Source organism: Aplidium turbinatum, chromosome 16 (genome assembly GCF_918807975.1).
Source record: "Aplidium turbinatum chromosome 16, kaAplTurb1.1, whole genome shotgun sequence".
NCBI classification, from domain to species: domain Eukaryota; kingdom Metazoa; phylum Chordata; class Ascidiacea; order Aplousobranchia; family Polyclinidae; genus Aplidium; species Aplidium turbinatum.
The window spans coordinates 21986395-22008667 of record NC_137487.1 but is presented as its reverse complement, the minus strand read 5'-3'; the positions used below and the strand labels follow the sequence as shown (position 1 = coordinate 22008667).

Below are 22273 nucleotides of genomic sequence, written 5' to 3'. Positions count from 1 at the left end.
TTGACAGATTTTTATTTTTGATTTGTTTTGGAAATGCTCTCAAAGCGCACCAAATTGGAAGTGTTTTTCAAAAATTTCTGGGGGAGGCCCCCCGCTGGAAGTGTTGCCTTCGGGCTTCGCCCGACGGTTACGCCCTTCGTGCCTACTACCTTGCTGCAGCATATTTCCAAGTTGCTTTCCCAACGGTTTAAGCCACCGAACGTCACTGACTCGTCGTCGTCGTGTGAGCCTCTGGTGCCGAGAGTCTATTCTTTTGCCAGTCCCGATTTACGATGTTCCCGGACTACACTGGAAGGCTATCCGGGAACATCGTGAATCTGGGGTGGTAAAAGGATAGACCCTCGGCCCCAGACGCTCACACGACCGGAAGGCTACTAGAGAGCAACCAGTTTTTAGTTTCATCATCCATGACACGCAGACCTTTCACTGCATTTGGTGGCTTGAAGATGGTACAGTCATTGATGATGTGGTCTGCGGTCTGTTCCTCAGCACCACGTTAACAAGTAGAGAAAGAAGCCATTTCCTATCGGTGCATGGTTGAGCGGAAAAGCCCGTCGCCCGTACGGAGATGGTTGAGGCGCACCCACGCCTGTCATTTGTAGTGTTAGGCTTAGGCCGGTGGGACGGGTGTCAGCATCGGAGATGAACGAATGGAGTCTACGCACTATGCAGTCATGTGAGTGTGACTCGTCGTTTTGTTTCAAAAAATTTGACAAGTGCTCAGTAGCAGAAGCTTAGTAACTTTTGATAAAAACTCAGAACATTTCAAATAAGTTGTTTTCAACCTTTTCTTGATAAAATATTTTATTTTAGATTTAAACCTTTCAAGGTTTTTCCACCTTTTCCGGTTCATTATCGTGCTGGTAGGTCTATATCGATTTTTGTAGTTAGTATCTTTTTCGGGAGCAAGTCTTTTAGGCGCCGGTCAAAAAGGCGCGCACACTGTGGCGTCTGGATATTTAGGTGCTATTCCTAGTAAAGTCTGCAGGTTGTATCAGCTTGGCAGGTAGGGCAATGCTTTTCACACAAAATGTTATATTGAACAGAAAAATGTATTGTATTTTAATGCGCGTGTTCGGCATTTATTTGTTGTTAGACCAGGTTTGCGTCGGCGAAAGCTTTATCAAATTCGTCACGGACGCGTTAATGACGAAAAATTGTAACATAGATTATGACGCAATCGTGACGTCATCATTGCGATGCACTGTCACGCTTAAGCGACAATTTCTCATTATTTTTTCTCTATTTACTAACTCGTGTTTTCGCTACTTGGCGAAAAGAAAACGTGGTTCGGTCTTGTTACGATGTGCAAATCTATCGGACGGACACCGACGGAAGGTTTATTAAATTACTGTCGGTGCCAAGTGTGATTTCACAAACAGAAGCTCTGCCATTGTCAGACGTAATAAAAGCCTTCGCATCCCTGAGTTTCTACCAGGGATTGCTAGATAGCAGTCTCGTCAACATAAAGTGCCCTGCTAAACAAATGCGAATATTTCCACAACCCCTGACTGGCAGATTGTTTTGCTGTTCAGATTGTTATTCAACAAATATAAAATTTTAAGTGATTTGTCTGAAGGTAATAATAAAAGTGCCACAGGAATGTCGGCTGGCCATCTTTCAAACTTAATAACTGAAGTACAATTCCTTTCGTTTTTGTCGCTTCTACCTTTTTCTAGACCTGTGCTATGTTTGTCATGTATCGTATTTTTTGTTGTGATGGTCAGAAATAACAACAAACTGAACTGAACTTCTACAAATACAATACAAAATCCCTCCTACCTTGGTGATGTAATCGATCAGTAGCCTAAGCAAGAGACAGCTACAACATGGTACGATAATTATTTCACATGACGTCACACAAACAACGGATGGACTTGGGAGGTGCAGACCGTGGACAGGCGGTCACGGTTGAATGCACTTTCTTATGACACATTTTGGTGAACACTGAGAAGCGAAGGACGTTGGTTCGTAACCCGCCAGGAGTGCCAGGCTGTTGGTGAACATTAACAGTCTTTAACTGCCCAACGTAAATTCAGATATTTCTCGTGTTTATGATGCGGCACAGGGCTGCCAAACTTCCGCTTGAACAAAACCAATGCCAAATCGTGCATCATCACACGGTAAACGATGCATTCCGTATCTTTAATAAGAGTTTAAGCGTCTATGTAAAAGAACATTTGGCAACCCTGCACTACATTCACACGAAAAATATCTTGCCCCTTCAAGGATGCAACAAAGCGCCTCGATGGCTGTCAAACGGCTTGTGAGGTCACTTATCTACTTTCATTGACAGGATCAACCAGCGTCGGGTGCTGGTGCCATCGTATAAGATCGAATACAGGATCCGGTGCTGAAGATCGTGCCAGGATCCGGTACTGAAGATCGTGCCAGGATCTGGTACTGAAGATCGTGCCAGGAACGTAAACGAAACATGATCGAAATGAAAATAAACGTCAATCAACATCCGGGTGTGCTTTAATCTTCGTTCTTGACGTCAGAGGTTGTCACGTGATCAAGCCACTGCGATTGGTCGGCTAGCAGACTCCCCGGGACCGGAGGGCTCAAGTACGGTTCCATAAAATCCTCGTATCCGTCCTGTGGGAAGTTTTAAAATTCCCCGAGATTTATAAAAGCATGGAAAGCACAACAGTGTTGCCAAATTGAAAACTCTAATAAGGCAATCGTTTTTAAAAAACAAAGCTTCGAAGTATATAAAACACTGCATAAAGATTTACCATAATTACTTTAAGTACCACTTCTTTGAGCTAAATCATATCAGTTATTCATTAATATTAATAACGCAACGCAAATCGATGAATACGACCATAGCCGGAGGAGATGGGGTGCAGTGGGGGGTCGCTTTCCCACTAACAAAAAACTTGATAAATTTGGGCAAAACTGTCTAGTTATTTGGGCGATTGCTGCGTTTTTAAAAATATATTTACGAAGACAAAATTTAGGAGAATTCTATGTTTCTCGGCAGCCAATTGTAGCAAGAATTGACAGCAATAGACACCGTGTTTCACCCATGAAGCTGGGCTCGTCAGTATCGCACCACTATTTCTTGCCACAAGGATATTCGATCTCCGCTTTTACCAGTCAGTTTAATTTTTATCTTCATTGCAAAGAAAAGAGCCAACAACACCAGCAAGCGCCAGGGGAAGGACATTGTGAAGAAAGGAGCGTTCTTCCCGGCTATCAGCACAAAACTGAGTACTCACTAGTACAGCGAGCATTCGCGATTTGCTAACCATAACGGTGTAGCATCCACGCTTGCCATTCAGACCATCCAATCAACTATATTTCTCAAAAGCGGAGGTCGAATACCCTTGTGGCAAGAATTAGTGGTGCGATACTGACGAACCCAGCCTCATGGGCGAAACACGGCACGTTGTCTATTACGGTGTCGGTGTCTTCACCCTAACCCTGTTCGCACCACGAAAATGTTTTATTTTCCTAAGGGTGTGAATACGACCAACCACAGCATGCGCATGAAAAGTTACAAAGGTCCAAACATGCACGAAACATTGATAACTTCCTCCATAACTAAATCACAAGGTGCAGTGCGATGCAAAAACCTTCAGTAACTAACTCGGCAATGAAAAGTCACTTGGCTGGCTAGAAAGATTGAGTTCGCTAAATACAACAAACCTTTGAGGGAGTGAAGCCAGGCGGCAATTGCCCCCGCAGAACCAGATCCCCCCCCATAGCATCTACTGTAGACAACCTGGCGAACAAATCCAAGACCTGGATCTCCAGCCTTTGTCCAATCATCTTCTGAGCTTTGTACTTCGCTTCAACCGCTTTGATCTGGCTCCTGCGCCAGAAATTACACATGAGCAATCACGAAGAGCCACCATCAAAGGGGCGACACATTCATGAGGAGCCACCATCGAGGGGTGACACAATCATGAGGAGCCACCATCGAGGAGGTGACACAATCATGAGGAGCCATCATCGAGGAGGTGACACAATCATGAGGAACCATCATCGAGGAGGTGACACAATCATGAGAAGCCATCATCGAGGAAGTGACACAATCATGAGAAGCCACCATCGAGGAGGTGACACAATCATGAGGAGCCACCATCGAGGAGGTGACACAATCATGAGAAGCCACCATCGAGGGGGTGACACAATCATGAGGAGCCACCATCGAGGAGGTGACACAATCATGAGAAGCCACCATCGAGGAGGTGACACAATCATGAGAAGCCACCATCGAGGAGGTGACACAATCATGAGAAGCCACCATCGAGGGGGTGACACAATCATGAAGAGCCACCATCGAGGAGGTGACACAATCATGAGAAGCCACCATCGAGGAGGTGACACAATCATGAGAAGCCACCATCGAGGAGGTGACGCAATCATGAGGAGCCACCATCGAGGAGGTGACACACTGACACAATCATGAGGAGCCACCATCGAGGGGGTGACACAATCATGAGAAGCCACCATCGAGAAGGTGACACAATCATGAGAAGCCACCATCGAGGAGGTGACACAATCATGAGGAGCCACCATCGAGGAGGTGACACACTGACACAATCATGAGGAGCCACAAGGTAGGTGGAGTCTGGTGCCCCGCATGTTTTGTTGAATGAACTTGACCTGGAACGGTCACCATTTTTTATTGACATAAGTTGGTTTCCAAAATGAGAGGGAATGATACTCCCTAACAACCAATGAGAGAGAATGATACTCCCTAACAACCATGTGGAGCAAGTACCTGGCCAAAGATTTGACATCTTCAAGATACTTTCTTTGATCTGCGATGATTTCTTCTTTCTTCTTTAGGTTTGATTCAGTCTGTTCCAACCTCAGCCGCATAATATCGAGCTCACTCTCTTTCTTTCTAGGATAAAAATTTATAAAATAAACGCAATGTCGTTTCACATTACTCAGCCATTATGATTTATGAACTTACAATAAAGCCGCCTTTTCTGCGTCGAGATCTTTCTTGTAGGCCCCCACCAGCATGATGTTCTCCGCCGCTTGCAATCGGGCCGCCCCTTGTGCTTCTTTAACACGATCTTCAAGGATGCAGTTTGCCTCTCGGACTTCCAGCAAACGCGATTGCATCTCTTGGATCTGCACAAAACATTCGTCAACTTATGATAAGTGCGACATCTAGTGAAACAATGACGACTCACCCGTGTCTCCATGGTAGCAAGTTGTCCCTTGTCGCTTCTGTTCATCTTCAGTCGTTCTTCCAGAGCAAACGACTTGGCGGAAAGTTGTGCGAAATCGCTCTTTAGCCTTTCGCTCTCCCCATCCAACTGCATTTTGTCTGAAAAGTGACAACTTGAAAATACTAATCGGCACCCTGGGTGGAGTAAACAACCAAACATTGCACCAACACTGACTACCGGTCACCAAGGAGGTAAGATTCAATTAATAAATCCACATTGGTCCTATAAGCGTCGGATTTAATGAGCGATAGATACCACATTTGAAAATAGTAGCACTGTAAAAGTAAAGGTGGTCCTATACTTGATTCAAGTGTAGGGTATGAGAAGATAAGGTTCTCATTATAGCCTTCGGTACTAAGGAAAGTAGTGTGGCCAGTTCCTTTCTCTCGGCCGCCTTTCCTGCAGCAATTATGCCCATCCAATTAATCACACCCCAGGTAGAGGTGAGCGGTGTTTTTCAACAACCAGCTGAAGCCGGGAGTCGAACCAAGTTTGCATAATGGGAAAGCCAACGCCTTATCCGTTGCGCCATCCCACCGCCGTAGCACCATAATTAAAAATTTCATTTGAACGCATTAGATTGAACGCGTGAATTTATTAAGCGGATTTTAGTGCATGCAGGGTTGCGACTTTAAAAAGTTACATTTTATTATGAATTTGCGACAAAATGGAGTGGAAATTTATACCTATTTCTTTATGATTTTATCCCAAATTTTATGCTAACCGCCGAAAATTTATGCTTCAGTTAGGGGGTCTCAGAGCATCTGCAATGCTCTCATATCTTGCGGTTTTATTGGTAGATGTAAAATTTTTTCTGCTTCGGAAAGAAGTTTTAAGAAATACTGCTTTTAAGTTGGGTATACGTACTGCAACATATTCCATCGATAACCACCTAGTTTCAGTGTGATCAGTGATATAGCGTGCTGCATTATCGGTTACATCTGCCATTCGATTATAGTCCTCACGTCTTGCACTAGACAACTTGAAGAATGCAGGTTGTGAAAAAAAATATCAATATCAAACCAACAACTCCTTTTCGAAAAGCTGTGCGAACTGGATGGAGCGAGCAGATCCCAACGTTAAGCATGGTAGTTTGCAACGTTTCTTCCAAATACAACTTTAATTTTCTTTCAAAACTTAAAATTACATTTGGCCCATCCATTCCAATGCTCAAAATCAATTGCGGGTTTAAAGAAAGGCTTTGCATAAACTGTCCCAAGTGTTCCAGAAGAAGGTCACTGTTGCAATGGCCCAAAAACAATGAACCATAATAAGCATTAACAATTTCATTTTGTTTGCTACTCCAATACTGCACATAACCATCATATTGCTTTTTGATTTGAGAGGTTGTTGTTTCATCTAATTTAAAAGAGAAAGGTGTGTTACGTACGACGTACGTCATAAATCAATTCTTCTTTAAGAAAAGGAGCAATGTCAAACTGAATGTTACATTTAGTTTTTGTTTTAGCTTGTCCATAGTTCTGTGCAATTATTGAATCCGGAAATATTAGTTGAAACCTCTCACCATCAGGATTAGCACTCAAAAACGAGTAATTATACTGAACAAAATGCAATGCCTGAAGAATCTCGGCATTAACCACTTCGTCTTCCAAAGAACTACTGGCTTTACTGCAGAAAGCTCTACTGTGCTATTGCCAGCCAAAACAAAAGTGCGTTGCAATGATGCCGAATGGTCTTGTCTGTGACACTTCGTGTAAGATTTAACTTTGTCAACACCACTGCCGTCAATCCTAAACCGTTTTAAACATTGCTTACAAAATGCTTGTTCAACCCAAGTTCGCTTCCGGGAAGATTGAAACTTAGTTTTACCCAAGAAAATGAAGTATCTTCTGACAGGTGTCAAACCCACAACAATGCTTGATATGAACGACTCGGTTACATGTCTTGCAATGCAAAGAAATTTATTCTCACACGAGTCAGTTCAATCATATATAGCTAAATATCGATCAGCTAAAAGCTAGATCATCTTCAGTTAAGCTTATTCAAATTTTTCAATTTGAATAAGCTTAACTGAAGACGATCTAGCTTCTAGCTGATCGAAATCGATATTTGGCTATATATGATTGAACTGACTCGTGTGAGAATAAATTTCTTTGCATTAGTTTTACCCATTATCCTACTCTAAATAATTTCTGAGACATTAAAATACACAAAAATAAATCAGTTAAGTTAGGGCATGAAGGGGTTCAGGGAAGTTTAAATTTCTGGTGTACTCCTGTGCTGATCGGATAAACATGATTAGTGTTGAATACATAGTGATAAAAGTATCCTTCCACAATCAAGTAACAACTGCCGAACAACAAACCAGACCAAGTCTACTGACAATCCGACATATTATATCCATTCCATAACCAATTGGTTGGTTAAACCATGCAGTTAGCTGCAGTAAGCACTTTTGTTGTCGTTGCACATAAACAAACATGCAAAGAATGATGTTCTTTTAATATGTTTACAACAAATTGGCAATTGAAACAATCAAACAAAAGTTTAAAAAATATTTAGCATCATACAATTATTGGAATACCATGATTTTTCAAAGATTTATGACTTTTTATGATGAAATAAGATTTCTATGAGTTTTTTATGCTGCACGGTGTTTTTGGCAGGGTTTTCTGCCGTGTGGCAACCCTGCACGTCTAATTCATACTGACCACTGCGAGGCGCTACTGTTACGAACCAAAATGAAGGCGCTGGTTGTCAGCAACAAGAACTTCGTTCTTATTCCTCAAAGCTTCCACATCATGAACCAATTCATCAATCCGTGACGTATAATGCTCCTGTTGTGACTTCAACTGCAACAAAACGTCATAAACAGCGTCGCTTTGTCGCGACATTGACGTAGTCATTCGACATGACGCAACTGACCTTGCCTCGGTAGGAAGCTCCCAGTAAGCGGTGATCTTCTATCTCGCTGCACTTCTCCTTCAGCTGTGACGCCTGCACAGAGGGATGTATCAAAACCTGACTACGTCATGGTCAGTGACGTAAGCGAGCATGAACTCACCATCGCGTTGTTCTTTTCTTCGAGAGCGGTGGTGTCGTAGAGTTTCCTCATCAGTTTGCGGGAACGAAGGGCATGCTGGTGGAGACGGTGTCTCTCGTAGAGCATCGCGGAGTGCATCTGGATCACCTGGGATCGGAGGTAAAGCCGCTCCGGGGATGAGTCTTCCTGCATCCATTCCCCATCGTTCGATAAACACGACGACATTCTGGCAATCATAGATTGCATCAACGCAAATAACGATGCATCACCACTGGTTGCCATGGAGACCTACCTGCCGCTGTATTTCGTGTAAGCTTCCACCACTGTCCGCAGGTGCTCGTCGAGTAGCTGGTTAGGGGACTTCCCTACCAGGTCACAACTCGGCACAAGGTTGAGCAGATTCTGTTCTGACGTCACCGCCAGGTCATCAGCATTCGGTTCTGTAAAACCAGAAAAGTGCTGTTACTAGGCAACCCTCCACAATTCAAAGGAGAACTGAAGCGACAACAATCAGCCATAGTGATGAAATACGTAGCTGCACTAAAGGATGGAGTTACCTCGTTCGTCGGGATTGTCTTGCGCTACCGTGTGGGGATAAGGGAAGTGTTGGGAATCTTGAGTCAGCTCATTGAAGGAGGAATCTGCAAACAAAGAACGTGACAAACAAGTACCACCCGGATCATCACATGGACAAGTAAGCACCACCCGGACCACAAAGCACCACTCGGACCCCAAGCACCACTCAGACCACCAAGCACCACCCGGACCACCAAGCACCATCTGGACCACCAAGCACCACCCGGACCACCAAGCACCACCCGGACCACCAAGCACCACCCGGACAACCAAGCACCACCCAGACCACAAAGCACCACTCGGACCACCAAGCACCACTCCGACCACCAAGCTCCACCCGAACCACCAAGCACCACTCGGACCACCAAACACCACCCGGACCACCCAGACCACCAAGCACCACTCGGACCACCAAGCACCATCCGGACCACCAAGCACCATCCGGACCACCAAGCACCACCCGGACAACCAAGCACTACTCGGACCACCAAGCACCACCCGGACCATCAAGCACCACTCGGATCATCAAGCACCACTAGGACCACCAAGCACCACTCAGACCACCAAGCACCACTCGGACTACCACCTGGACAAGTCACAAGCACCACCAGGACAACCAAACACCACCAAAAGAACCAAACACCAATCGGAGAATCAGGCACCACCCGGGCTCCCAACAAACAATATTAATTGTTGGAACTTCGTTGGAATATTTACGAAACTTGTGCCGCAAATAAAACGCCAGAGAAGCTTAGGCAGAAAGTCAAAAGTGCGCGGCTTGAGGCCTAGTGGACGAGGAATTGAGAGTTACGGAAACAAACCGATGGTTTACAAATTCGTTATAAACGTCTGTGCAGTTGTGCACCCTTTTCAGTTGTCAATGACCGAAGTGGTTGAAATTCAGTGAACAAACCATGACGTTGCAGTCTTCTTACGTCATCAAACTATGATTAAGCACCGAAATTTCTGACGAGGTACTTCACCTTCATTGCAATCACTTTCATTGACGCCATCGACAGAATGTGTCACGCTTCGGTTGGTAGGCTCCGCCCTCTCAAGTTCCTGGATGGAAGAAAACCATAATGACGTCACATTTCGTAGCATATCTCCAAGATAACAAAACTCTGCAACTTTTTTCCTATCACAACCAATTTCATTCATGCGTTGGATCAACTTTGACGCATCCAAGCTTATGCCGGTGGTTGAAGATTTAGACTAAGTGGCAAGGGAAGGCAAGGAAGCCAATCTTTGCATTCACTTTCAAGCATGGCTTTAGGTGTCCTGCCAAAGACACAGCTGTATGCGCTTGAGCGGTGTCGAACCGGCGCCCTTTCGAGTGCCGTTCCGAGGCTGGCACCACCCGGCCATTCAGCCGACGATATTATCAACTACAATACCTTTACATTGTGCGTTCATATACAACATTATAATACAACATTGTGCGTTCATAAGGCATCCCACTCAGTCTTCCATGACCATAAATGCCTGAACATCTCTTGTGCACCCAAGAATTTAACACACTAAACAGTAAACATTGAACAGGGAACACTTAAAACACTGAACAAGTGAACAGGTTTCATGAATTGTCGCTAAACTGAAATCAAGAAAGTGACACATCAGCACACGAACAAGTCGCTCGATCTCGTTTCAACACAGAACTTCTTCCGCTTGTGTTGCAACTGTTTGACGTCATAATCGTGGAGCGAATCAGGATTCGGCGAGTTCGTTTTAAAATTACTACTCACAATGCAAACTGCGTAAACTTCATGCAATGCTGGAATATATAATTTATGTCAGAAAGCTCAGCTCAGTGGTTACGCGTCCGACACAAGATCAAGCGACGCTGGTTCGGCTCTCGGGGTGAGCGCTTGAGCAAAGCACGTTAAGGAATGAAATAGTTCTCCGGCAACAAAATTTCGGACACTTCACTCTGTCAATCCCAGTGATCAGGCCTGCATCAGTGATTCAAAGCCTCTACAAGTATGTGAAACTGTCAGGATTAAGCTCTCAAAAAAGTTTTCCCAGTCCGAAGATAAAGATCAAATCAATCAATCAATAACGAATGCATCCAGTTTTAAAAGTAATATTTCCACAAACCTGGGTAACTTGAGATTTCATCCGCAAATTGAAAGCATCTTCTCTCACTACAAAATATACAGTCGGTCACAGATAGGCCTCCATGCAATCGCCATGACCTCATGGTGTCGTGGCCGTCTTTAAGAAAAAGATTGGTACGTGGCCGCTGGAGACGCAAGCTGCCGACCAAACTGGTATCGACCAAACGAAGGTCCACAAGTGGCCAAAGTTGCCACACCTCAAGAAAACGACGAAGCGACATGCCAGCCTCAAATAATGCTGAACAGTCGCCATGATAACGCCAGAAGGGATCGATCATCACAAACATGTCATCAATTAAACGTTAGCTAATGCAAAACCAACATAAAAGTTCTTACCTGGTAGTTCCATCTGGTTCGATGATTCGTCGGAAGAAGAAACTGACTCCTGTATGACATCACAATGAGAGTTAATAATCCTCCTTGAAGAGCCTTTATGCAGGAGACGCCATTGTTAAATAGAGAGTTTTAGCAACCTTCAAAGCTCACCTTCCCTCCCGACGCCCTCTTCGCGCGCTCCTTCTGTGGTGTCGGGCATTGTGGTACGCTGTCAATCAAATGTGACGTCAGTACCGCATCATTGTTTTGAAAATGTGATGTCACAGAGATCAAATGATAATTAGATCACAAAAAGGCGAAATGGAATAAAGGATGAAAAAGACGAAGTTCGTGCAAATTACAAAAATTAATGTCACAATCGGCACAACTCATGCGTCACAATCACCTCGAAGATGAGCTGAAGAATGAAACCAATTGTTTGAGCGGGGTGGTCGCTCCTGATGAAGTATCGTGCGGTCTGTTCGACAACAATCACAATTATTTATCGATTTGGTTCGATCAGTGCGCGCTGGAATCAAGTGCTGGCCTATCGCTACGATCTTACAAAACCAGGGGAGAAGCATGATTGGCTTGAAGTCAACCAATTAGTTGGTGCTACACCACAAGCAATATGTAACAGAATTAAACACCATGATTTCAAATTACATCACTTAAGATTCCTTAGCCGCTAACTTCAGCTTCAAAATGAACTTTTTCGGAGCTCCGGACTACGGCAACCTACATACACAGACCATGCCATACAAGCTTCAACTTTGACTGGAGGCCGATCGGCTGCGCTTGATAGCAGCTAGAATCGCTCGTACAAGTTGCTAATCTAAGGAGTTAGTGAATGAATAGTCTACAGCAGTGGTTCTCAACCGGGGGTCCGCGAAGCGATTTCAGGGGGCCAGTGAAAGTTTCCGAGTTTGCAGCATAATTGATTTACAAAATTTAAAAGTTGTTTGTGCTTTATTTGTGTATTACAGCGATTCTCAAACTGTACGTTGCAACGAACTGGTGCGTCGTTTGAAATTTCAAAGGACATCGCACAAAGGTGCGGTTTCCTAACCAAAAAGAATCTTTTAATAAGGCAACGTTGGCTATGTTCAATCTTTTAAGACAGTGGATGTTGATCAAAGCTTAACTTAGAAATGCAAATGCTAGCCAGCAGTCTATCAGGATACCCGGTCATTTGGTCGACAGGACGTTTGGTCGATAGACATTTGGTCGACAAAACGATTCATTTTAGGGTTAGTTAACTAACCTTAACCCTAACCTAACCTTAACCCTAAACTCTAAACCTTTAACTCCTTAAACTCCTAAACCTAACCCTAAACCTTAAACTCTAACCCTAAGTCTAACCCTAACCTAACCCAAATGTCCTGTCGACCAAATGTCTGTCGACCAAACGACCGGCTACGGTCTATCAGCACTCACAGTTTTGGTATGACTGTGATTACAACGAAATATTGATTACAAATGAAAAAAGGAGAAATTCTTTGAAACGGCCGCAAAAATTCTATTACTTTTTGATAATATTTATAAAAAAACATCAAATGAGCATAGAGATTACGAATTTTTGATCCTGTGTGCCAACATTATAGCTCATAACATAACTTTGTCTACGTCATCAATCGTCATAAGTGCGTCGCGAGTTCAGCAAAGTTTTCTCCCGGATTTTTCTAAGTGTGTCGCTTCGAAACTTATGAAACATTTGATTCCATGAGGAGACGCGATATACCAAAATTTCAGATAAACAATTTTTAGGGATTCGCAACCACTTCAAAGATACTAAAAGGGATCCGCCAAGACAAAAAGGTTGAAAACAACTGGTCTACAGCTTTACGATAAGTATATTTTGATCTACGCTTTTGCAACAGGCCTCCAGTCATTATTATACGTTCGCACGTTGGCAAGGCCAGTGCATGCAGGTCGCTATGGTGGGCTAGCAGGGGTCACTAGTGGAGATATAAATTTTGAAGCTTCCAAGTAAGAATCACAACTAAGTCGTTAAATGTGCAAAATAGTTTACCTGTTGGGGACAAAACCATCACTAGGAGGCATAGTAAGCGTGAGGGGGCGGCCCGACGTCTTGGGTGCGTCGTGATCCTCAACCTGGATAACAAGAGATTGGACCATCACCGCTCCTTGCTGTGCCATGGAAATACATTGCTACAAATGTGAAACTGAACAGGCCAATACGGCACAACCAGTGGCTGACCGGCTGAGCGCGATGAAATTTTCTGTTGATCAGTTATGAGAAAATCATTGCAAACGCCTCAAATAACTATCACAAACATGCGGCGGAATTTGTATATTATCTGGGTGCAACATTCAACTACCTAACAAACGGTACCTTGTGGGGCGTCCCCATACCCCCAATGGGACTGGGGGAAGGGGAAAGTGCACGTGACGGTGGTGGGGTCGACAGGCCGACTTCGACGGAAGGGCTCCATACGCTATCCTGAATTTCAATCAACCGAGCAGGAAGAATATCTGTGGGAAACAGGAACAAGAATATCAGAGCTCACGCACGGACCAGTTGCAACCACACAAGATCAAGCATCGTATGCTAAGAGCATCGCTAAGACAACCAATGTATTTTGCTTCAAACGTCTGGCAGGGAAATCCACACACGGCACGCAAGAGCGCGGCCGGGCAATAATAAACAGTATCGAAATTTCTTTCTTGTTTGAGCCTCTAGGGCCGATAGTCTATTACTCTATTCTCTTCCCATTCCCGGTTGTCTTCTGCAATCAGCGCTATTGTGAGCATGATGGAGTTATCATTGATGACATGGTTTGTAAACGTCATACTCGTAACAAGCCCCATGCTGCTGCGTCGGCGATGACGGAATTTTGTTTGCATACGAATTCCTTTCTGTTTCCATCTAACTCTCAATCAACTGAAGAGCGACCATGTCTGGTTCGCTCAGTAAATATTGAGCGACTGGCACAAATTTGAGCGAATGCTCATTTGGAGAAGCAAACTTCAGAGTGACGTCAGCGATGTCATCACCACCGACCAAAGGGGATGACGTATTGCTGCCTCTATGATGAAAATACAAAGATCGTTCTCGGGAAGAGTGGAAGCGCTAGACCTGGTTGATGCCAAGCAACTGCCGCGGGACAACACACTCACCCGCATTGTCATCACGTGACGTGCTGTCGTCACGTGACACGTTGTCATGCTTCAAACAAACGGAAGACAACTCCTCGATGACTGGCTGGTACACATCGCTGATCGATAGGTGGCGTGAAACAGCTGAAACGGAAAACAAACTAAACAAAGATGACGAACACAGCTTCAGTGACATCAAAACAACTACATTCAACGTTGTAATAGACATAACAAGAAGTACTAAGTCGGCCGAGGCGTGATTAAAGGGAAGGCCATCCACTCAAAGTAGTAACAACAGACCTGAGTGTTCCATCTCATCAAGAGCTAACTTGCTGATGTCGGCGACAATTTCCTGACACTCCAACCTCCGCCACCTACACAGAATGAGTTGCTTTCAATCGTCACATAAAGTTCCGGATGACTAGGCCACCAACGTCATCCACAATTGCTTGTGCTGCGTAACATGAATTGAAACACTGACCTCTGATTGGATAATTCAATCGCGGATGATTCCATGATCAGTCGCGGATGGAGTCGGACTTGGTCAAACATAGGGGCAACACTATTTTCGAAAATTCTCAACTTATCTTCGTCACTCACAACTCCTGGAACAAAAAGTTACAAGTTTCGTCGCTGGGTTCACATTCCAAAGGTAAAGCATTCCAAAGGTACAAAGAGAGTTCAAGTATTCCAAGCAGTTTATTAAAACTTTGATAAAATTGTTGCATCGTGCATTGATCAGCGCATGCGCAGACCCACCTTTGACGGGGACGTTTCCACTCTTCGTGGTTCCTGGTTGGAAGTACTGGCGCAGGTAGTTGGCGAAGTAACAAGGGAACATCCCATACAGGCACAAGAACAAAACGTAGACACCGCGATGGAGATGAATCAAGCAACCTTCGTTGGCACCAGCTACAATAAACGATGTCAGATGGGAGAGAAGTTCGCGAAACTTCGATACACAAAACTTAATTCTTAACTCATTCCCTTTCGTGAGATCCCACTCGAGATCGTTGCAAAATAATAAAGTACGACCAGCGCGCCACCATGCGGCAGGGCCGAACAGGGCGGACTAGCTTTTGTGAAACATCGACTGTGCAATGATAATAAAACCCGCCACCACAACAGGGCACCCTTATCGACGCTTCACTGCCTTCATGCGTCTATCTCGCTTCGTAGTTTTTGGCTTGCCAGACACACAGGGAGCCCTCTAAGCACTGAAGTGCATCACAATCATGGTGCAAGTATGTCATGCAGTGGCAATGATGCCATGAGGTTGGAATCAGACACACGGTAAGGTTTGTATGGTGTTCGGCACCTACCTGGCTTGAAGGAGTGCCACGATGTGAGCCTCACAAATATCGCGCATATGTCGGACAGATGCGTCGCTACTTGGCTGGCAACCTTCGGCATGATGGTGGCGACTGTGTACAGAGCTGACGTCACTGTAGGGAGGTCCGTATCCACCTACAATCTTCTTGATATCAGTGAAACAGATAACGCCAATTTTGAAAAACATAATTCAATAATTTTACGATTACAAAATTCAATCAAACTGGATGTAGACAAGGATTGCAACAATAATGTCGCAATGGCGCCTGTCTGCGGCAGGCAGGGTTTCTTACGTCTCTCATCGTTCAGCAAGACTATGGCAGTACACACCATACAGTCCATACATTGGCCAGTATGAGCAGCCTGATGTGGTGCTGCCGTCGTCGTCGTCGCCGTGTGAGCCTCTGGTCTATCCTTTTACAGTACCACCCAGATTCACAATGTTCCCGGACTACACTGGAAGGCTACTAGAGAGCAGCCAGTCTTTGGTTTCATCATCCATGACACGCAAACCTTCCTGCTTCCTTTCCGTGCTGCTTTTGATAATAACAAATACAACCCTATCATGGCAATTCTTCTTCTTTTATTGTCGCACTTGATTCCAAGCATTGACTGCCTCGTGTATGAAAAGTTTCCAGGATTCTCTGTTGTTTGCTTTGTGTATTAGGTGTATGTTGGTGTTAGTTTTGTCGGTTTGTTGGTTTAAGTATGTTAATCTTTGTCTGCCTTGGGCACGCTTCCCTTCAATTTTGCCTGTGAGAGAGAGATGTTCTAACTTTCCTTTTCGCAGCACGTGTCCTAAAAATTGAAGTTGTTTTTCTTTGATATTTTTTAGAAGATTGTTTGTTTGTTTGACTTGATTTAAAACAGTTTGGTTGCTTTTTCTGTCAGTCCAGGAAATCCTCTGCATTTTTGGCAATTACCAAAATGCATCATGGCAATTACCACAAGCAAACTGGAACAGCTTGAATAATCGATTTAAAATATTATGTGGCCTATATTATAAAAAGCTATAGCATGATTTAACCTTATCTGACACTAGCACCCCTCAGGTATTGTTAATATTCGTCTGCTACATTGTATGCTGTTTTCAACAAAGTTGGTCGTGCAAACAGGTCTGCTTTATGGCGACAAGCCGACAATAATTGTTCATCCGTTACAAACCTGCAAGCACTTGAGGACTGACTGGAAGGTCTTGCTGGGGAGGATATGATGCACCCAGGGGGGGTCACCACGGATAATGTAACCCAGTAAGTTGAGGGCCTTCAATCTGGTTGTCACCTTCTGCAAGCAGTCATCAATCTTGTGCAGCAGAACCTTTTGATAAAAAATGTAACACCATTTGTTTGATTGAATTGTTGTTGAAAGGTTGAAAATAAACCAACAAGAACCGTACAACTAAGCAATCAGACATGTCACAAAGGTGAGATCCAATCTGACACAATGTTGAACAGTTTACGATCCTAGTACTTGATGCACTAGCCTTGCTTACTAGGGTGGATCAAAAAAAATGAATTTTTGAGTTCAGCTTAGTGCATCTGCCAAAAGTTGCAGTTTGGGCTATCTTTTGCATTGGTACTTGAAAAAACATTTTTTGACCCCGTTTGACCCCTATCCAAGAGCTCTCTAGTGGCCGCCGAACCAAAATTTCTTAAATTGGCTATAATTTTTTTTCTAGTGGGTGTAGGCTAGTGGTTTTGGTGTCTATCCCTACTAAATCAAGGCTTGTGAAGTCATTTCTGCAATCTAAAATCATCTATGGGCTAGCAAAATGACATCAAAGCCTTTTTTCAGCAAAAATGCTTAAAAAAGTTGGAAATTTATGGGGGTTTTTAGAAAAAGGGCAAAGAAAAACAAATTCATAATGCTGCTAAAGGCATTTCTGTTAGTATAATACACTGAAGCAAACATGTAAAAGCAAACAATTACCATATGAAGTTTTGCAAAAATGCTGCCTTTAATTTGTACATCCAATTATCCATAGCATTACAATAATGGACACAAAATGCATGACAACGGGTTCAGGCAAAATCAGTCTGTTACTATTTTGTTGCTCAGTTCACCAACTTATGGCATGCATAACTTTTTTCGTACATTTATCTTGTGCCGAACTTCCAGCCAGCATGGTTTGTTGCTTGTGTAGATCTTGTACAACTCTGTACAAATGGCCTTTTTTTTCTTCAGACTTGGTTACTTTACCGGAGTGATAATTTGTTACTATTCCCAACGCTCGCTTATCTTCATCGTTTGTGACACGGAGGAAGCTGAGTTTCTGCTTGATAGAAGTAAAATTTTCATTTTGTTCCATTAGCCTTGGAGGAAAGTGCAAAAAGTCGGGAGAGACCTCCAAGAGGGAAAATAAAGTAAATGAATCTGGACCAAACAAATCTTTTAAACTTTGCGTCTGTGGCTGTATAATAGGCTTAAGTAACTCTTTGGATTGGGAGGTTGTTCGAGTTCATTGATGCTGACTCCATTGCTACTTAACCATGATTTGCGCAGCAGATTTTTTTTTCAATTATGGAAACTTCTTGGCTAAACAAGCTAAAGACTACAAGTCTCTCTGCCAGGTACCAAATATGGTTGTCAAGCTTAGCCTGGAACAACTACTGCCAATGATTTTAACAATTTAGGATACTTGCTCGTGTTACGATCCATCATCAACATTAAATGATTGCTGGGTGACTCAACGGTCAAAGGAGCAGTGAACCATGGCTTAAAGTAGAAAATGCAAAAAAAGACTGCTAACTCTATTATTCTTTGCAGCTGCTCATCACTACAGGTTGCAGAAGCTTGGATTGGCACAGTTATCTGCTTTTTTCTCTGCTCTTTTCTTTTTCTGCTTGACTTTAGTGCTGATTTCGACTTCGAACCAGTACTAGTTAATACATTTCCAGTTTCTTTTTAGTACAGTTATCACAAGTCAGTTGTTAAATAACCTTCATTTAAATAGCCTCTCCTGTTAAATTCGATACAGCAGTCAGACTCAGATGCTTCAGATAAAGGGGTTACATGAGAAATCTGAGACTTATTTTTAATTGCAGCTAGGGGAGTTTTGCCAGATGGAAAATACTTCAAAATGAAAGCTCCAGGTACCTACCATCATGCTCGATGGATGACAAAAATAATATACACACTGAAGATAGCCTTGTTGAGAAACCAAAAGTCGAAGTCAGCACTAAAGTTAAGCAGAAAAAGAAAAGAGCAGAGAAAAAAAGCAGATAACTGTGCCAATCCAAGCTTCTGTAATCTGTAGTGATGAGCAGCTGCAAAGAATAACAGAGTTAGCAGTCTTTGCATTTTCTACTTTAAGTCATGGTTCACTGCTCCTTTGACCGTTGAGTCACCCAGCAATGATTTAATGTTGATGATGGATCGTAACACGAGCAAGTATCCTAAATAGTTTAAACCATTGGCACAGTTGTTCCAGGCTAAGCTTGACAACCATCTTTGGTACTTGGCAGAGAGACTTGCAGTCTTTAGCTTGTTTAGCCAAGAAGTTTCCATAATTGAAAAAAAAATCTGCTGCGCAAATCATGGTTAAGTAGCAATGGAGTCAGCATCAACGAACTCGAACAACCTCCCAATCCCAAGAACTACTTAAGCCTATTATACAGCCACAGACGCAACTAAAAGATTTGTTTGGTCCAGATTCATTTACTTTATTTTCCCTCTTGGAGGCCTTCCCCGACTTTTTGCACTTTCCTCCAAGGCTATTGGAACAAAATGAAAATTTTACTTCTATCAAGCAGAAACTCAGCTTCTTCCGTGTCACAAACGATGCAGATAAGCGAGCGTTGGGAATGGTAACAAATTATCACTCCGGTAAAGTAACCAAGTCTGAAGAAAAAAAGGCCATATGTACAGAGTTGTACAAGATCTACACAAGCAACAAACCATGCTGGCTGGAAGTTCTGCACAAGATAAATGTACGAAAAAAGTTATGCATGCCATAAGTTGGTGAACTGAGCAACAAAACACTCACAGATTGATCTTGCCTGAACCCGTTGTCATGCATTTTGTGCTATGGATAATTGGATGAACAAATCAAAGGCAGCATTTTTGCAAAACTTCATATGGTAATTGTTTGCTTCAGTGTATTATACTAACAGAAATGCCTTTAGCAGCATTATGAATTTGTTTTTCTTTGCCCTTTTTCTAAAAAAACCCATAAATTTCCAACTGTTTTAAGCATTTTTGCTGAAAAAGGGCTCAGATGTCATTTTGCTAGCCCATAGATGATTTTAGATTGCAGAAATGACTTCACAAGCCTTGATTTAGTGGGGATAGACACCAAAACCACTAGCCTGCACCCACTAGAAAAAAAATTATAGCCAATTTAAGGAATTTTGGTTCGGCGGCCACTAGAGAGCTCTTGGATAGGGGTCAAACGGGGTCAAAAAATGTTTTTTCAAGTACCAATGCAAAAGATAGCCCAAACTGCAACTTTTGGCAGATGCAATAAGCTGAACCCAAAAATTCATTTTTTTTGATCCACCCTATTGCTTACCTTATGCTGGCGATGTCGCACAATACAAAGCAAGTCTCTCGCATGCCTGTTACCAGATTGGATGTAAAATTCAACAAGCCCATTCAGCAGCCACGGTTCATTGCCAGATCCAAGATTATCTCGAACAAGCGCTACAGTCTCTTCGACTACGTTCAGATCTGCAGACTCAAGAAGTTGACTTATTTCTACCATATCCAGTTGGCCACTAGGGAGTGGCAATGAGCTTGCCATCATTGCAGGAGGAACAATCTTCTCAGTAACAAAAGTTTGCATTAACTATAAAAGGCTACTCAAAAAAACAATATTTATAGTTTATACGTAAGAAAAATATCATGATCTGTAAAATTGATGTGACTATTTAATTAGCTGTCAAAATATTGTTTCTCTCTCTTACCTGTAAAAGAGACTTTGGAAAGATTGATGACGTAAGTTATTGGGATATCAAACGTTAATCAATTAAATGTCAAGTAGTTCTACTGTTGAGATTGTAAATTGCTTCCAGAAATACAGCAAACTTCTTCATCGACTTTAAAATAGATATACGCTACTACTTTCAAAAGCAACTTAACAATTGGCAATAAGTTCCACTTTTACAATCCATTCAATATCGACTAGAACTGTACAATTGTCTTCAACATACTTTTCATTAGGCTGGGCCAAAAAAGGGGTTATTTTTAAGAATTCATACTACGAGGTTGTAAGTCACCTAAAAGTTGTGAATGGGTATCAGGAGCAAACCCATGATAAAATTTTTACTTTTTAATGACATCTTACGGTCAGACAGTCCGTTACCATAACAACCGTTTCCGGCAAGACAACAAATTGACTAAATTGGTGATTTTTCAGGCTGTAAATGACTGTCAGGGCTCATGTTGGTACCAAAATATGCAGAAAAGACAGCCAAAGAGCATGGAACATATACACGATGTCTATGAAACAACTAATTCCACTTTTAAATAAAAAAACATATTTTCTTCACATTTATGGTCAATTATTGAATATAATGAAAATTAGTTATCCCGAAATCTGCCAATGGAAGTCAATTACTTCCAAGTAACATCACTACACAATACACACATATACAATAAACATTCATATTAGTCCCAACTGTACAAAGCGGATGCCAGTGACTTTTTGTCACAACCTCAGATGTGCCTGGAGCGGAGCTGCTCTTCAGATTTGGAGGCTTTATTTGTGTTCAAATCTGTGGCGAGTCCTAATGCCCGCTTTGCTGCGTCATTGACAACACGGAGGTTGACCACAACTTTCTTGCCATGACGGTAGTTGTCTGAGGTGGTCCATTGTGCAAGGGGGCTTGACAAAGCTGGAGTCAATATTCAAGAGCTCAAACATGCTCCAAGAGTCATGTCCAATGAAGTCTTTGAGGGCTTTTGTGTCCAATTGATATGAGGCTGGCATCTCCTGTTTTCTTTTCTGTGTACTGTCTGTCGCGCCATGGTGTCTCAGCAATAAGCATAGCCTTTCTCATCGTCTGTTTGTCAGATGATGTTCGTTCCGAGAAGAGTGCCAAAGCGACCAATCTCTCTGAGAGATACCACATATGGTTTTGTAGCTTCTGTCTGGCCAGTACAACAAAAGAGAAAAATTTGGCAGGCCACTTCATTGGGTCCTTGCTGATACTGGCCTCTGCCTTGAGGAGGTTCTTCATTAGTGCCAGGTCATTTGATGGTGCATCGGCAGCACTCGTGCACGTCAACCATGCTTTCGTGTAGAATATTGCCAAGTATACAGCAAGACTGCCCAAGCTGGCATTGGAAGAGTGCCTCCTTAAATTTGTACAAAGTTTTGCTAATCCAACGGGCGTGGTGGAATGCCCCAGACGCTTTGATGGTGATGGATCTCCGACTGGCAGGATCTCCGACTAACCCTCCAAGAAACAGAAGTGTTAGTTCTGTCACCTCCAGGTAGTCATGTTGAAATGTCTCCTTGGTGCTGTTCGCGATCCATGTCTGAAGGAAGGTGATGGTGTAATGTACTGTATATAGCCTGTCAACTCTCTTTATGGAGCAGTCACCTCGACCAATGTGTAGTTGTTGTGGTTCAATTCGCTCCAATTGTTCACCAGTTGCTTGTACAGCTG

At 43.1% G+C, this 22273-nt stretch overlaps 2 protein-coding genes across 2 annotated transcripts in view; one reads left to right on the top strand and one right to left on the bottom strand.

Moving 5' to 3' along the window:
• The window catches only part of LOC145785337 (uncharacterized), a 33515-nt gene extending 31020 nt beyond the window's left edge, over positions 1–2495 (top strand). The window contains exon 20 of the mRNA XM_082596998.1: positions 2297–2495. Within this exon, the coding sequence (XP_082453124.1) occupies positions 2297–2357 (61 nt within the window). The 3' untranslated portion in view covers positions 2358–2495. The remainder of the gene's footprint in view (positions 1–2296) is intronic.
• Positions 1826–20628, bottom strand: LOC145785336 (hamartin-like). Its single transcript, XM_082596997.1, has 24 exons — positions 20173–20628; positions 16827–16979; positions 15653–15797; positions 15090–15242; positions 14812–14935; positions 14631–14704; positions 14352–14474; positions 13567–13706; positions 13243–13325; positions 11617–11688; positions 11382–11439; positions 11232–11280; positions 10876–10922; positions 9762–9840; positions 8760–8843; positions 8495–8642; positions 8224–8428; positions 8085–8156; positions 7897–8011; positions 5160–5296; positions 4934–5097; positions 4736–4861; positions 3655–3820; positions 1826–2598 (listed from the first exon to the last, which is right to left on the bottom strand). The coding sequence occupies exons 1-24, from the start codon at positions 20443–20445 to the stop codon at positions 2479–2481; spliced, it is 2910 nt and encodes a 969-aa protein (XP_082453123.1). The 5' UTR covers positions 20446–20628; the 3' UTR covers positions 1826–2478.
• Positions 20629–22273: the final 1645 nt, after the last annotated feature.